Here is a 15,607-nt window from a genome sequence, read left to right on the forward strand (position 1 = left end):
CGAGAAAAATAAAACAAGGTGAGTATGTATTAATATATTAACGAGGTAATATATATATATATGTTATTACAAAATACTGGCCTTTATTGTTACTAAAATGTAAAATATTGATTATCAGTAATAATATGAGGTTTAGAATCTTTTAAATATATTTATTTACATTTTGACTAGTTTGGTATGTGACAATTGCTGTATACACGTATGAGTGTCTATTCTAGATTTATATGGTCAGTTTATAAAAATAAATCACATATTCTTAGTATAAAATACGTTACTTAAAAATTGTCTGGTAACATCGACATAAAAAAGAAATTGACTAAATTGTTATGTAGTTTAATTAACAGTAAATCTGCAAACCTATACGAAAGTACCTATAAAAATATATCTTTTCTTATATAAATATACTTTGGACCCACATTCGCATCCACCCTATGGAATATTTTTTCATATTCATATTCCCTTCAAAGGAATCAGGATCCGAATCGCATTAACAAACATTCTTCTACAATCTGCCCATATATATCAAAGTAAAAACATAAGTAGCATTTTGGGATTTTCAGATAATAATTACCTATCCTCAAAATGTCTTCCCAGCAATTAGAAGTAGGCTCACGGAATTTAATATTTCTTACGCTAACCGCGAGTTTATACTTTGCTTTCTGGTCCTAACGCGTTTTGCGAAAACGAATTCTGAATGTTGGCCAAAAAAAGTGCCTGCAGATGTCCGAAGTGTTTTTGGTACCAATCTGGAGCTCTGCCCATAGTATCGATCCTCGAAAAGTGTACCAAACGCGACCGGCCTGATCCGCAAGGTTCTACAAGGTACCGCGAAGCTAGTACCAATCCTCTCGTCGACTGGGGAACTGGTATAGCATCGGGATGTTCTACTGATGTTTCCACCAGCAAACAGCCGTCCCGCGGTATGCTCACGCGCCAGGTGCGTACTACGCAGTACTCCTCAGCTTGTCGAGGAACAATCGAACCTCTGACGTATTGAAATACTTCAGTTCTGGGCTCGAGCTGGGCAATTATTTTAGCCGACCTCAGTTCAGGATCCCAAATGTGTCTTTCCCTAATCAATCGGTGTAACACCTCGGTAGGAGGTGCTTCAATTTCAGCAGACGTCTTCCACAGCCACAACGGAATACCGTCGGCAACTTTTTTGTAATGAATATCTACTTTCGGATGGTGACTAGTCACTCCGATCCAACCTCTCTGTTTCTCTCGTACTTCTTTTATTAGATTCGCTTCGCATTCGTCTAAATACTCCCTCCATCCGCCGTTCTGGGCACCTAAATGATTTAAAAGTTTCGCTTTGGCTTCTTTGATATCACTAGGTTTGCATTGTTTGATAAATTCGAGAGGCACCTGTAACGGTACAATAATTTTCGTTTTTTTTTACTGCGTACCATTTGGACTGTATTCCACTCACCTTAAAAATATAGTCAAAATTCTTGAGAAAATACAACAGGCAATCGTGACCGGCTTTATTTTCCGCCAATTCTTTGGGATGCGGAGAACCGAGCGATTGTTTGTAAGCTTGAGAATAATAAAAAAGCGAAGGTGCAAAACACATGGCTAAATTGCTCTCGTTCATTTGATTCACTTCCGAATGTTTTGCAATAAGCAGTAAAAAATGTAGCAACGTTTTAAGCACTTCTGTGTGCTCATCTGGCATCAAGAGGATAGCACATAAAACAGACTCGCGCCGCAAATAGATGGGCACATCTGAAAAATTTAGTCGCTAAAGGATAATATATACAGGGTGCCCAACTAAGTGAGCACCATGAGTCCAACTTTTTTTATTCTTAGTTGATGAAAAAAAGTTATTCTACATTAAATATTCTACATAGCCTAAAACTTAAAAAATTCAGAGAATATTTTAATATTCTAGAAAAGTTGCTTTCAAATTTTGTTGATTCGAATATTCAAGAAATATGAAGTTCTTAATATTCCATTACAAGGTTTAACAATAGAAAATTTAAGATATTCCAGACCTAAGCAGAAAGTAATCTTCGCGAATTGTCTAGTCAGACTTGTTTTGACGGAATTGTTCCTTTTTTCAAAAAAAATAATTTGGACACACTGTATATGGAGAGTTTTTCTTTTTTAAACGGGAACCTTCCTTTGAACACGATGAACAATTCAAAAAATTAAGCAAATTTTTTAACATATTCTTGATTTTTGAAAGAGAGAGCTTAATTTTTTCAATTCTTTGTCGACAGGGAAAACTTCTACTTACAAACTACCGACGGCGAAAACTTACATTGGAAGATGAGAATAAAAGTCTCCGAGAGTTTATTAGTCAGCAGAGTTTCCGGTAAATCTCTAAAGTATTGTTTCACCATGTCAGCAACGTCGTACGATTGCTGGTCCACGAAATCGATACATTCGTTCGTCTCGACTACGTTTCTCAAAGCCTGAATTCTCGATTTTACTCCGGGCTTACGAAATATGCCGATTTGATCGGCCGCGTTCTGTTGCAGCCACCTCAAAGCTTCTTCAATAGTTTTAGGTAAAACCTGACCGGTTCTCTGCAGCGTCACGGACAAAGGAACTCCGAAAACATTCTTATCTACAGAAAAACTTTAAATGCCACACCAATTAATACATTACCGACGTCAGACCTTTATACGCTGGGGCTTTCATTTTCCTGATAAATTTCGGCAAATCCCAATTCCACCCCGTCCGGTGCGACGGACAATACTTCTCCATGTGGGCGGTTAGCTTCAATAAAGCCAACTTCCCCAACACTTGCAGTTGTGCGGCCGAAAGTTGCTCTACGTCCACCAAAGCGTTGTCCGCCTCCCTGGGGATGTTCTCGCTATCGACTTTCTCACTGTGTTTTCCCCCCTCTTGCAATTTCCGCCACACTACCCTGCGGACCACGTTATTTTTGTGGTAAATCGATATTGCGTAGTGTAAAAAACTTGTTACCCCTCCACCGAATTAGGATCCTGGAGCCAAGTATCCGTCTTATCGAATGATTTAGTCCTGGCCCTCCTCTGATGCTTAGGAGTACTTTCGGAATCGGACACGTGGTTGGTGCCCAGGTGACGAAGACTTCGTATTGGGGAGTAATCGTCGCTGAATGAAGCATCTCCTTCGCTAAACAAAATACCTTCTCGCCTTCGCCGAAATTTACTAGAACCCGCTCGCTTTAGCCTTTCTTTGGGACTTTGAGTACATTTTTCAAACGCGTCGTCCCTATCCTGACTTCCTATGCTCGCATTCTCCAAACGTTTGGTAAGTTCCTCGAGAGGAACTACAATTGAAACGATATAATCAAACTACGCGAGAAAGTAATCTCGAAGAACCTTTGGTGCACGTTCTAGACCATCTCCTGATGTCCTTTTGGTACGTCCAGTTACTGCTCAGGGCGCAGTGCTCGTCTTCAGATTCTTCCGGGTGAGCTCCCCTTTGTTGGTGTAAATGGGCGCAACTGTTTAAAATTTGGAGACGCCTGAATAACGAATGCAAAGCGTCGCTTTCTAAAAACGGATGGTCTTGTGCTGCGGTTGTTATGTCGATGGGAAACTCCATATCTGAAATTTCAAAAATGCCCTCGAAAAACGTTTGCCAATTTTGATACGTTTTGATTTCTTACTCCTTACCTTCGTACATTTGAGCATATTGAGGAAAACCGGTGGCTCGTAGCCATTTGCATGCTTCGGCGGCTTCGATTTCTAAAAAAATGTGAATTATATTCGAGATATAGTGGCTCGATAGTTGTACACAAAAAAAGCTGTTCAAATACTGCACTTTGTGGTTGGTGTACATTCTGGATGTTTTTGTATGGCTACGAATTAAATGGGTCGTTTCTAATTTTGAGTAGGGGCGATTTAAAGCGTACAGGGTTATAACAACACACTTAAAGCAGGTTTTTGCCCTAAAATCGGCCGCAAAATTAAAGTGAATGTGTCGGCAATACACTTTTAGGGACATTTGTGGATAATTGAGCAATACGTATTCTCAACATCGACACCAATACGCTCAAATGTTGTGTGGAGCTGCCAATGACAAAAACTCGCTTGCATGCAAATTTTGCAACGACCAAAAACACTTGCGAGTCTTATATTTACACCGCGGTCGTAACGTCGGCTAAAAATAGGGGATGGATTCGATAAACGTCTAAAAGGGTTTTGCGGGCGTTAACGGTGTCGAGCGAACCTGCTATTTTAGTGGTCCGCATTAGTTTCCATAACTGTTCCGCTTTCCTAATCGGCCAGTTATCGTTTACTTTAACACTCAAACTGCGAAAGAACTTGTACTCTTTGACCCGAATGGACATGTTGCCTGTAAAATAAAACCAAGCTACTCACCGGTCAAGTGTCGATCTGACTGGGAACGGCACTGCTTGCTCACCTGAAATTATACGAGATCAATTATGCATGGTCAGCCATCCGCAGTTAACAAGTTTAAGTTCAAAGGCGACGACACCATGTTGTACGCGTAATCATCGCCCCGAATGGAATTTTAACACGTTATATTTGAAACGCGAAAATACGCCATTTTCACTATTACAAAAATTTTCAACGTGTGCGCGTAGTATACAGGGCGTCGCGTGTGTATAACAACAAACCTCCAATGATTCGGAAGGGGACGCTTTTTCAAGCAAAGGTGCGGAAGAAAATTTGGCACTTTGCCAAGGCAATCTTCCGGTCCAATTTCTATCTTCTACGGACGAGGACTCGTATTCGGACCCGGAAGATGACCCGGAAGAAGCCCACGTTAAATTAGTCGAGCTAACCGATGACGAAAGCGACGTCTGAGTCGAAACGTTGACTTGCAGAATAACCGAGTCAGAATCTAGATCGGAAAACGTGGTTTCCACTTCCACGTGGTCTTCATCATTAGTACCGTGCGGTATTTCGCCATTTTTGCTTCCGAATCCGTTGATATATAACGTTCCGGCATTTTGGTACGCGTCGTGACGTTTGCTTTTGGCTAGCAATTCCGAAACTTCGGACTTGATAGTCTCGTTGAGTTGAATGAGCAATTTCAAATTAGAACTTAAATCCTCGATGTCCAGTTTCGATTCCGGGCCGGATTTTACTTCGCGATCGCATCGAATTATATCATCTTCAATTTTACTCTGAAAAGTAACACAGACATGTAAATAATCTACCTACTGCAGCAGGTTTGGGGGTGAAATCAAAAACAAAGACAGAAAACAATATGTGGACGCTGTTGACAGAATTCCCTATTCCCAATTCTAATCTGAAGTAACCGCAGGGTTTGTTTCTTTTCCGCTCTAGAAAATTATATCAAATCTAGTATTTAAGGGGAATGAGAAGAAATTCCAGAGTTAGTTTAACGCCGTTCTCGACAGACAATACAATGATATCGTTTTTCGGTTTCGTTATATTCATTTCCATATGTTCCGCTCATGTAAGTGTATCCACCCCCTAAAATCGGAAAGGACGAACCTCTTTTGGAACCAATTTCGATTTCGTACTCGAAGATTTCTCCAAAAACCTTCATTTGCAAAAGTAATTTATAAAACTTTAATAATAATAATACCAAAATTAAAAACATATTTACAATATTGAACTTCATGAATTGTAATAAATGGCTTATTAAAGCAAGTTTCCTTCATAAATTAATTAACATTGCGAGTAAGAAAAAATATCTTGTATAAACGGTAGTTGGAACCCCGCCTTAATAAATAAATCGCCAATTGTAGAATATTTTATATTTCTGCCTCGCTTAATTCGAAAAAGCTTACTTAATAATATGTGAGTGATATTGTTTTTCAGATATATTATGCATTTTTTAAGACGTCAGTCTGTATATGTTAAGAATTAATTGTACTTTATTTTTAGGTACTTCTTTCGTCTGTTCTTCAAGCTGTCAGCTTTCCCGTGCTTGTATTTTTATTTCATAAAATGTTGAAATAAAATAAAAGCGTTGTGTTTTAATGAAATTAAATAACGCGGGACAACAAAATTTGAAATACTCATTTAATAAAGACGTGTTGCATTAGACAGGATGTCCAAACTGCCCGACACACCTTAGTTATTCAAATGTAATTTGGATAACGGTTAAGTTATTTAATTTCATGGCTTTTGGTCTTAATAGCTCGTGACGTGCACGCTTAAAAGTTTTAACGCAAGCTACTAAGAACGTACGACAGTCCATTGTCTTTTTGGCCTGTACAATATTAACCATTGCAGGCACAGGATCCGAGGAAGCGAATCATACTCGATGTCAGCGGAGACATGCTACCAACATGTGCGGAACATCTCTGTATGAAACGATCCGGAAGTCAAAACGAATTAGGTCCGTTTTGGGCCAATCGCGGCAAAAAAGATCCAAAATATCTACAGGAAAAATTTTTCGTGGACGAGCCGCGCTGGATTTTGATTCACAAGGACTACGATCCGATGCCATTTTATACGACCAGGGGCAAGAAACGTTCTAACACTTTGTATGATAATTTTCAAGACAGGCAAAGACGCGTGTACGCCGACGATGAATCTGACGTTGCGTTTTTCGCCGCCAGAGGGAAAAAATTCATCGAGAAAATTTGAACCGATCAGTTTGACGATTAAAAAAAACACGCTAAGCATCACGATGACCGGAACTTTGTCGATTTACCATTACTTAATAAATTGAGCAAATTAATCGCGGTTTATTTTATTTGTAGCTAAAAACAAAATAAATGCCCTAACTACATACTGTTTTATTCGTCACGGTACCACGAGATGGGTATGTGTACGCCATAGTTTTTTTATATTGAATTTTTATCACCCGAAAATAAGTTACATAAGTCCATTTAAACATGCGTCCTAACTTGCTCTGGTTTTTTTATTATTAATTACTAAAAATTCTTATAGCGCATTTTGATAGAGGTTTATTTTGTGCAATTAAAATAAAAAATATACAACAATAAATTGTTGAATTAAATAGGTAAAATCATGGTACCCTACCGATTTTTAAAAATTTAATTTTAATTTAATTTAATTTAATTAATTAATTAATTTAGCATCGTCTTCAAGACAAAATTTTAAAACCGCTAAAGACAAACTACTTATTTGCTGTGGTCTTTGTTTTTCTATTTATTCTGTGGTTTTTGAAAGAAACCCGTCTTGTCATTAAATAAACTTAATCTCGAGCCATTATTGATTGTTTACTTAGTTCGAGTACATAAAGGAAAACGCCCAGTTGCATTCGTTTGAAAACGAAGTGCGACACCAATAAAAGGCGAAAAGTTTTATTGTTGATTTTGCTGGATCTAAAGAAAGAAAATTATTAAATATCAATTTAAACAAAAATAAAAACCCTTATGATGACAACTAACTTAAAGGTTTTTGAGTAAATTAGGAAAAAAACGTTTTATTCTAAAAAAATTGATATCCCATAGCTTAAACACAAATCATGTGAGAACACATATGAAAGGGCATAGGTCGACTGATAGATAGATTTTTTTTCACTTTTGAAAGTATAAAATATCAACATTACTAGTTCGTTGAAGAAAGAAAAAAAATAATATAACTTTCTTGTAATACATTAGAAAATTTTTTATTTGTTAATTATTAGACAAATAAAAAGCAAGCTATGCAAAATAAGAAAAAAAACAGAGGAAAGAAAAGAAGCCCACTTCAAATGTATACCTATTATTATTTACAAAAATGTATTTATACAAAAAACGTATATAACAAAAGAAAAGGATGGCAAGCATTCAAGGCACTTCATTTACGATCAGCCTTTTTGAATATTGTGGATGATGTGTTGCGGGTTATATACATACAGGTGTAAATATTTAAAGTATATAGAGACATGTTACTAAAACATAAAAGCAAGTGTATATAAGCATCTGAGAAACTATTTAAGCGAATGAAAACAGTTTTTCGTTACTAATCTTTGTTTTTTTTTTTAGAATCATACCATATTTGTATCAGTTTTGTCTATGCCTTTTCATAGCAAGATTGTATATTTTAAGACCCATATAGAATGGCAACTTGTCAACCTGGAAGAGGGAAGCTGAAACAAGTATTTGTTTCTTGTGTTATAGTTGTGTTTTTCAGAAATTGTTTGCCATTTTGTAATATTTTTTCATTAAAAATTAATGTCTCCACATTAGAATATTCGGAGTCCGGAGTCAGTTTATAACTCCTTTGACGGTAAAGAAACAAAAAAACATGACAACTTGGCCAAAATCAATGCTAAGTAGAAAGAACATTTGATACGATATTATACAGGGCGTAGTATTTGAAAAAAAACGACCTTGATAATGTAATTGGATGGTAAATTTTGAAGACTCTGTGAGCGATAAATACAATATCATGTAGGTCAAAAATAATAAAAACCAAATAGAATTTTAAATGAGCCAATTGCTTTTATTTTCATTTTAGCAAAAATCAGCTGATTACAACAATTCTGTTTTGAGGGAAATTTTATATTTTCGCCAAAGAAATAGTTGCGGCTTGTGTACATCCACCTACTCGAGAAAAATGTCCGTTATTTAACTATCCGGTGACCTCAAAAAATACGATGACCTTCGTTTTATGTAATTTTTCTTTCTTCGCCGGCGATAAAAGCTTAAGTAAATATGTATAAAACGACTTTAATAGTATAATTTAAGCGACAGATGTTGCCGGGCAACTTTTAATTTGTTAAGCCGCTTTTCGTGTGACTTTTCTTTGCGTTCGCGGTTCAAATTTATCACGTGTGTTTGTTTATCGAGACGTTATCTTTCCTAATCGCGAGAGCGTTATCGCTTCGGCTCCATTTTAATCTATATTAGCGTAATATGAAATTACTTCTGGCGCCCGTAACTACTGGTCGAGCTGATAAAGCGACTTGAACGCGGGTGTAGACATAATAACGCAGCAAAATTAAACGGGAACTCCAAAAAAAAAGGCAGCCAGATAAACGCGTATAGGAATTATTGGCTGGTACATACGTTAGCCAACGGCTGTTCGTTGGGATTTGTAATGATAATGATTGGTTTACGCAATGCACATCCTACATGTAGCGATGGCGAAATTTCGATTCTTTGGAGCTATCGAAAAATTTTCACAGTTTATTGTGTATCGCGTTAATAATTTCATTGTTTCGTTGTTTATGACATCATTTTGCAACTTCGGGTTGCGAAATATGTTTAAAAATAAACGTGATTTAACGCTTTCAGCGGCGCGAAAGAATTAAGGCCGTCGGATAAAAAGAGCCTGCCCCATTACGTGCGATTGATATATAATAAATCAGTGTCAGTGACCTCCTATCATTTTCGAAAATAATGTTCGCTTTAATAATTGCCTAAATAGTAGTGGGGTGTCGGCGTTTTCACGAACATCTGATGCACACATGTGTTGCATTTGTTAACATCCTCCGAGTCGTTAATTTTATTTTAATTTCCCCACCACCCCGAGCCAGCGGTCGCGATTTATATTATATATATTTTTAACGATTAATAATCCAAAAGGGGAAGTTGCGCAATTAATATGAATGCGTCAACGAAATAACGTGTAGTTTACCATGGCATGGCTTTTAATCCGTCGTGGTATTTACACAAAACTACTACCGTCGGTGTCATTGCTAACGTTATAGGTTAATAAAATAGTAAACCACTGACACGCACAAATTGTCACACAACAAACGAAAACTCAAAAGTAACATGCAGACTGCGGCGTTTTCTACGTGCGCATATTTAATTCTTGAAAACCCGACGGATACACTCAGTCGTCTAGTCGACAGGCAGCGGACTCGAGTTGTTGTCTCAATAACCAAATTGAAACTAAACTGGCTAACTGTATACATATGTTTCTGAAGCATACATTATTAATTGGAATGTTGACTAACATCGATATTCGTACTATTATAGTAATGTTTGCCGTTCTAGTAGCTGTTTTGACAGCTCTAGACGGTCTACAATAATTAAGCTCGCCATCAATTAATATTTTCTTGCAATTAGAATTGAAGAATAATGGTTTAGGAACCATATTTACGAACCAAATTTTGTTTTCTAAAAAACCTTTAATTTTGGTGCATTTAAACATAGAAAATGAAAAAAAAGTGAAAAATGTTAAATAAAGTTAATATTTTAATTGTTTGCTGTTTTTGTAGCGGATTTAATAGGTATAGACGGTCAACAGTAATGAAGATTACCATTAGTTCAGATTTTCTGGCAATTATAATTGAGGAAAATTTATTTAGGAACTATATTTAATATTCACGAACCAATTGGTGCATTTGAAAACATAGAAAATGTTTTTCTCTTGAAAATGTTAAATAAAGTTAATTGTTTAATTGTTTGCTGTTTTTGTAGCTGATGTAATAGGTATAGACGGTCAACAGTAATGAAGATTACCATTAGTTAAGATTTTTTGGCAATTATAATTGAGAAAAATTTATTTAGGAACTATGTTTAATATTTACGAACCAATTGGTGCATTTGAAAACATAGAAAATGGTTTTCCATGAAAAATGTTAAATAAAGTTAATTGTGTAATTGTTTGCTGGTCTTGTAGCTAAGTAAATAACTCTAGACGGTCAACAGTAATCAAGATTACCATTAATTAAGATGTTCTGGCAATTATAATTGAGGAAAATATTTACGAACCAATTTTTGCTTAAAAAAAACATTTGTTCTTTATCTATTTAAAAACAAAGGAAATGTTATTTATCGAAACATGTCGAGCAAACAAAATTTTTTTATTGTTTGCCCTTCTAGTAGCTGACAGCTCTAGACCGTCTATATTAATTAATAGCAATTAGAATTAAAGAAAATTTATTTAGGAACTTTATCTAATATTTATATGAACCAATTACTCGTTTCCAAAAACAACTTTTGTTTAAGTTTTATGAAAAAAATAAATATCAATCAAAAAAATAAAATCGGATCCAAAAACTGGTTTATATACACAGTGTTTTTTAGTAAGTATCCGATATATCACAAAGAGATTTTTAAGAAAAAAAATTCTTATAAACATCGGCCCCCAATTGGTTCCTTTTTTACCTACAGGGAGTTAAGGATAAGTTTTATTTTTGTTTTTTTAACATGAGAAATTCAAATTTGATTAATTAGTTGGGAATTTCATTTTACGAGACGCTACCTCCAAGTTAATATCAATTCTTAATACGCTGTAAATAAGCAAAAATCAAAGACGAATTTTATATGAATTTTTGTCCTTTGAAATACCTGAGGAATCGCTTTGAGAAATGCCTAAATTTATTCCTAAACGCGTTTCCTGAATTAGGACGCCCTCTGTGCGGCGATTTAAATATTAGAAATTATTGACTGAGACAACTCTAAAAAGCAAAGTACAGACACCTAGCAGACCCAATGTAAAAAGGAAGAAAAAACGAAAAATAAAGAAAAAACTTATTAATTAAACTGCGCCATCTTTATGGTAGAGTCCCAATCTCGGGTAGGCATGGATCCAAAGCGTTCAGTAATCTACTTATATGGTCTGAAGTCAAGTGAATTAACGAATAAACTTGCTAACAGGTGCCGAGCAATACATAGAAGTATGCACATTTTAAAAACTCTACTTGATGCGATATAGGAAACAAGGAAGGCAAATAATTTCATAAGCTTAGTAAAATTACCTAAGTACTAATAACATGGAGCACGGTTTGCGAGATTAAAGGGTGCTTGTGCTGAACTTCGCAACTCATAGATTTAATTTCCAATTAATATATAATATTCGGGGAAATTCCATTGAGAGATAATTCGCAGAAATATTAATTTCGAACGGGGTTGATATATAAACTCACGGAGGCAATTATTCAAACTGTCTATATTAATTAAACAACACCTTGTGAAATTTGTTCGATGTCATAGGCGATAACAGATGCCATATTTAAATCATGTTAAAAATACAAGAGTGCTTTCGAAATATCGTCACTGGGTGGGGAAGTTCGTCGCAAGTAGAGCGGAGCAGCTTTTTATTTCCAAAAGAAAGAAGCCGCTTTGCCTGCGGACTACTATGGAACTTTCGCAAAATCGATGTAATTTTATTGTACCTGCACCCTTTATGAAGTGTCTTTCACATCTCGTCGAACTTCAAAGTTACGGCAAACTTTTGTCAATTTAAATTTTTTTACAAATAATAGCGATTCCCAATTATATTGTTTCAAATATCTGGAGCACCCAATTTTCAGGATCTCTTTGTTTTTTTTACAAATACTTGACATACCCTGTACATAATTCAAAAAAATGCCGCAAGTAAAAGTTACAGCCCTAGATCTCCCACGTTTCCCGGTATATAAATTTTATCAATAGGATAAATAGTTTTCGAAAAAGTACCTCTTTTCTGAAACCATGCAGTACACCGTAATAGTCGTCGAGCAACCTTTTTAATATACTTCTCTACCCCCCAGCGCCCCCAATTTCAATTGGTTCCGTTAGAGGACCAAGCCTAATATGTGTGCCAATTTTGAAGTTGATGGCTTCGAATTTGGAACACTTATCGTTGTTGATAGCAATGTCCAAAAAACAGGCGCAAATCTAAAAAAAAAGATGGACGCCGATGTTTGACCGCTGCCATTTTCGCATATCTTGTGCATCCCGTGGACTGTTAAAAAGGAGCAAAATCTGAAGCATCTAGCTCAAACCGTTCGGAAGTTATCGTCGAAAAAGTCCAGGACAAAAACCAACGGCTACTCTGTAGGACGCACCGTTATCTGGAGTTTAGTTGAACTTATGCTATTGAAAAGAATAGATTTCAGCGTTTTTTTGAAAGTAACGAGTCGACTAAATCAAACTCTACTGGACTAATGATTTGGCTGAAAAACAAAGTTTTCATTGTTCGTCAAAGCAGCATTAACCAAGTTCTGGTGTGTTAATCCACTTCTCGTTATAATTATTATGCGCCAAGGACCGAGCATCGAAGTTCCTAAACAAGGTTTGCCTTTAATGAGGCCAATGAAATTTTCTAACGCAAACTCGTGACGGTAGCACGTGATTTTATTATTGCATTAACACACCGGCTTTCCGCCGCGAAAACTAGCGCCGATTAAAAAAAAATATGTATATATATATATATATATATATATATATATATATATATATATATATATATATATATATATATATATATATATATATATATATATATATATATATATATATATATATATATATATATATATATATTATTATTATTATTACTAAAGGAAAACCTATTATGCACATTGATAGTTAGTAACACAACACATATAATAAACATTTAGTTATTGCTGTGAAACAATACACTGTCCAAGAGACGTTTAAATACAGACAAGTTGTGGGGGTAAACTGTTCCATTAATTGAAAGTCCTGTTACTTATAAAATGCAGGCGATGTGAAGTCCTGAATTGTTCCTTCCTTATTTTAAATGGATGACCACGTAGGCGTTCATCATTGGTTAAGACCACAAACGGCACGTCAGATGGAAATTGGTCATGCGCAAACCTATACATTTGAATGAGATCCCCTCGCAGCCGACGCTGACTTAATGTTGGCAGACTAAGTACTTTTAGACGGTCGTCGTAAGGTGTATGTCTAAGCTGAAGTGGCCAGCGCGTAGCGGCTCCTTGCGCTTTTTCCAGAACATCACAGTCACGCAATAGCCATGGGTTCCAGACTGGGGAAGCAAATTCCAGGATGGGGCGAATGTAAGTGGTGAAAAACCTGCAAGTGATGCGAGCACTAGGATTTTTAAAAGACTTTTTTAACAAAAATAAGGCGCAGTTTGCTTTCTTTGCAATATTTGATACATGTGCAGACCACGCAAGATCGTTAGTTACTGTCACACCTAGGTCCATCTGAGAATCGACACTTGACACAAAGTTTCCATCGATATAATAATTCAAACCGGGATTGTTCTTGCCAACATGCATCACAGAGCACTTTTGAGCATTCGGCGGCAATAGCCAAGTTGAACACCACTTGGAAATAGTATTCAAGTCTCTCTGCAATACGTCCGCATGTGTTGAAGTATTTCCAAATAATTTAGTATCATCAGCATAAGCGCTCACATGAGAATCAATGCTGGAGAGCAAATCCACGGTGTACACTAAGAATAGCACTGGTCCCAGCACCGATCCCTGGGGAACACCACTAGGCACGTTTTGTGGCAGTGAAGAAGCGTTACCAATTCGAACTCTGAACGACCGGTGGCTTAAGAACGCCGCTATCCACTCTAACAGTCTACCCCCCACTCCAACCTTTTCAAGTTTGAATAACAAGCGTCGATGTGGCACTTTGTCGAAGGCTTTGCTGAAATCGAGGTAAATAATATCTACCGGATCACGTGAGCCAAGAGATGATGTCCAGTGATTCGAGCATCTCAATGTATTTGATATGACAGATCTGCCGGGAACAAAGCCATACTGCGATGTAGGTATAATATGGCAGTCGATCAAAAACGGCAGCAGCTAATTTACTATACGGCGTTCAAGAACCTTACATATAATACACACTAGGCTGATTTATCCAATACGTGGAGAACGATAATCAAACAACAGAGCGACACGCAGTAGCCAACGGGGACATCGCAACTACGATCGGGCGAAATTAACAACGCGACAATTCGGGGGGCGGAGCCACCTCCCCTCCCGCACACACAAGCAGCACCGATACCATCTCCGGCGCAGGGTATAAATACCGCACTCACCGCCGACAACTTCGCAGTGAGATTTTGGCGAAACGTCTGCAGGATTCCAGTCGGAGTTCAACAAGCGAACGGATGATATCCCGGAATATAGTGTCATCATATTTTTCCATCCATTACGTTAACTCTTTATATATAATTTGTATATTTCGATGGCAACTTCGAAAGCGAAATTTGCATTTAATAATTGAGACGAAACTTTTGCCACAAGCTCGGCGTATTTGAGCCATGTTTTTGGGGATCCGGATTTAACACCGAACTTTTTAATATCTAAGTTTCGTAACTTGAGGCGGAACGTTGTAACTTATTTCACGATTTAACCTAAACGGTCGGACGTTCATGAGCGTATTTAAACGAAAAAATATTCAAATAAGCTCATAAAATGCGAGATTTTCGTTTGTACACATACACACGCAAATTGTTGATGAATGTACCTAATAACAAATGAAATATGTTTGCATAAAACTTTTAACGGGCAAATGTATTTTTCCTCGGAAAATGTATTTTCTTTCGCAGCGAGAATTGATTTAACAGATTTATTACGTCTACCTCTATATCGGAATTGGAACGCTGAATTAGATAACAGAAATATCCCATGCCATCTTATTTTGTGAAATAATTTAAAAATCAGAATCCAATACCTGATTTTTAAAAAAATGCTCGCACACTTTTTTCTTGCGCATTTTTTGCGTTTAATTGAAAATATACAGGGTGGGTGAAAATGCATTTTTTAAATATATTTTTTTAAAATCCATTTCGTCAAATTTCACGCGTAATTTATATGGCATACCATATACCCTATATCATTAAATTGCCTTATTTCGTATCTAATTCTAAATTTGAATCATCTAAATTTTGTAGTTTTTCTGTATACACTTTTCATTTTTAATATCCCCAGTGGAGTAATATTTAATGATCTTGCAGACCATTCTATTGATCAACTTCTACTAATCCACTGTTCGGAAAATACTGTATTTAAAAATTCACGCACTTGTCGAGCAAAATGT

At 36.4% G+C, this 15,607-nt stretch overlaps 2 protein-coding genes across 2 annotated transcripts; one reads left to right on the forward strand and one right to left on the reverse strand.

The window, feature by feature from the left end:
• Positions 1 to 28: 28 nt before the first annotated feature.
• Positions 29 to 9,717, reverse strand: LOC132695702 (rho GTPase-activating protein 7). The gene is made up of 10 exons (XM_060660127.1): positions 9,480 to 9,717; positions 4,583 to 5,095; positions 4,323 to 4,365; positions 3,615 to 3,686; positions 3,318 to 3,545; positions 2,938 to 3,265; positions 2,628 to 2,878; positions 2,267 to 2,575; positions 1,433 to 1,728; positions 29 to 1,368 (listed from the first exon to the last, which is right to left on the reverse strand). The coding sequence occupies exons 1-10, from the start codon at positions 9,480 to 9,482 to the stop codon at positions 646 to 648; spliced, it is 2,766 nt and encodes a 921-aa protein (XP_060516110.1). The 5' UTR covers positions 9,483 to 9,717; the 3' UTR covers positions 29 to 645.
• LOC132695642 (uncharacterized) lies at positions 5,155 to 6,660 on the forward strand. Its single transcript, XM_060660021.1, has 2 exons — positions 5,155 to 5,391; positions 6,177 to 6,660. Exons 1-2 carry the CDS (start codon positions 5,290 to 5,292, stop codon positions 6,531 to 6,533), a joined length of 459 nt encoding a protein of 152 aa, XP_060516004.1. The 5' UTR covers positions 5,155 to 5,289; the 3' UTR covers positions 6,534 to 6,660.
• Positions 9,718 to 15,607: the final 5,890 nt, after the last annotated feature.

This window comes from Cylas formicarius, unplaced genomic scaffold (assembly GCF_029955315.1).
Source record: "Cylas formicarius isolate icCylForm1 unplaced genomic scaffold, icCylForm1.1 PGA_scaffold_12__32_contigs__length_19106922, whole genome shotgun sequence".
Taxonomy (NCBI): domain Eukaryota; kingdom Metazoa; phylum Arthropoda; class Insecta; order Coleoptera; family Brentidae; genus Cylas; species Cylas formicarius.

Coding starts and splice junctions, on each gene's coding strand:
- LOC132695642 (XM_060660021.1), top strand. CDS start 5,290: ATGAGAAGAAATTCCAGAGTTAGTTTAACGCCGTTCTCGACAGACAAT. Junction 5,392..6,176: donor TTTCCATATGTTCCGCTCAT/GTAAGTGTATCC, acceptor TAACCATTGCAG/GCACAGGATCCGAGGAAGCG.
- LOC132695702 (XM_060660127.1), bottom strand. Junction 3,687..4,322: donor GTCAGATCGACACTTGACCG/GTGAGTAGCTTG, acceptor ACATTTTTTTAG/AAATCGAAGCCGCCGAAGCA. Junction 2,576..2,627: donor GAAAGCCCCAGCGTATAAAG/GTCTGACGTCGG, acceptor GTTTTTCTGTAG/ATAAGAATGTTTTCGGAGTT.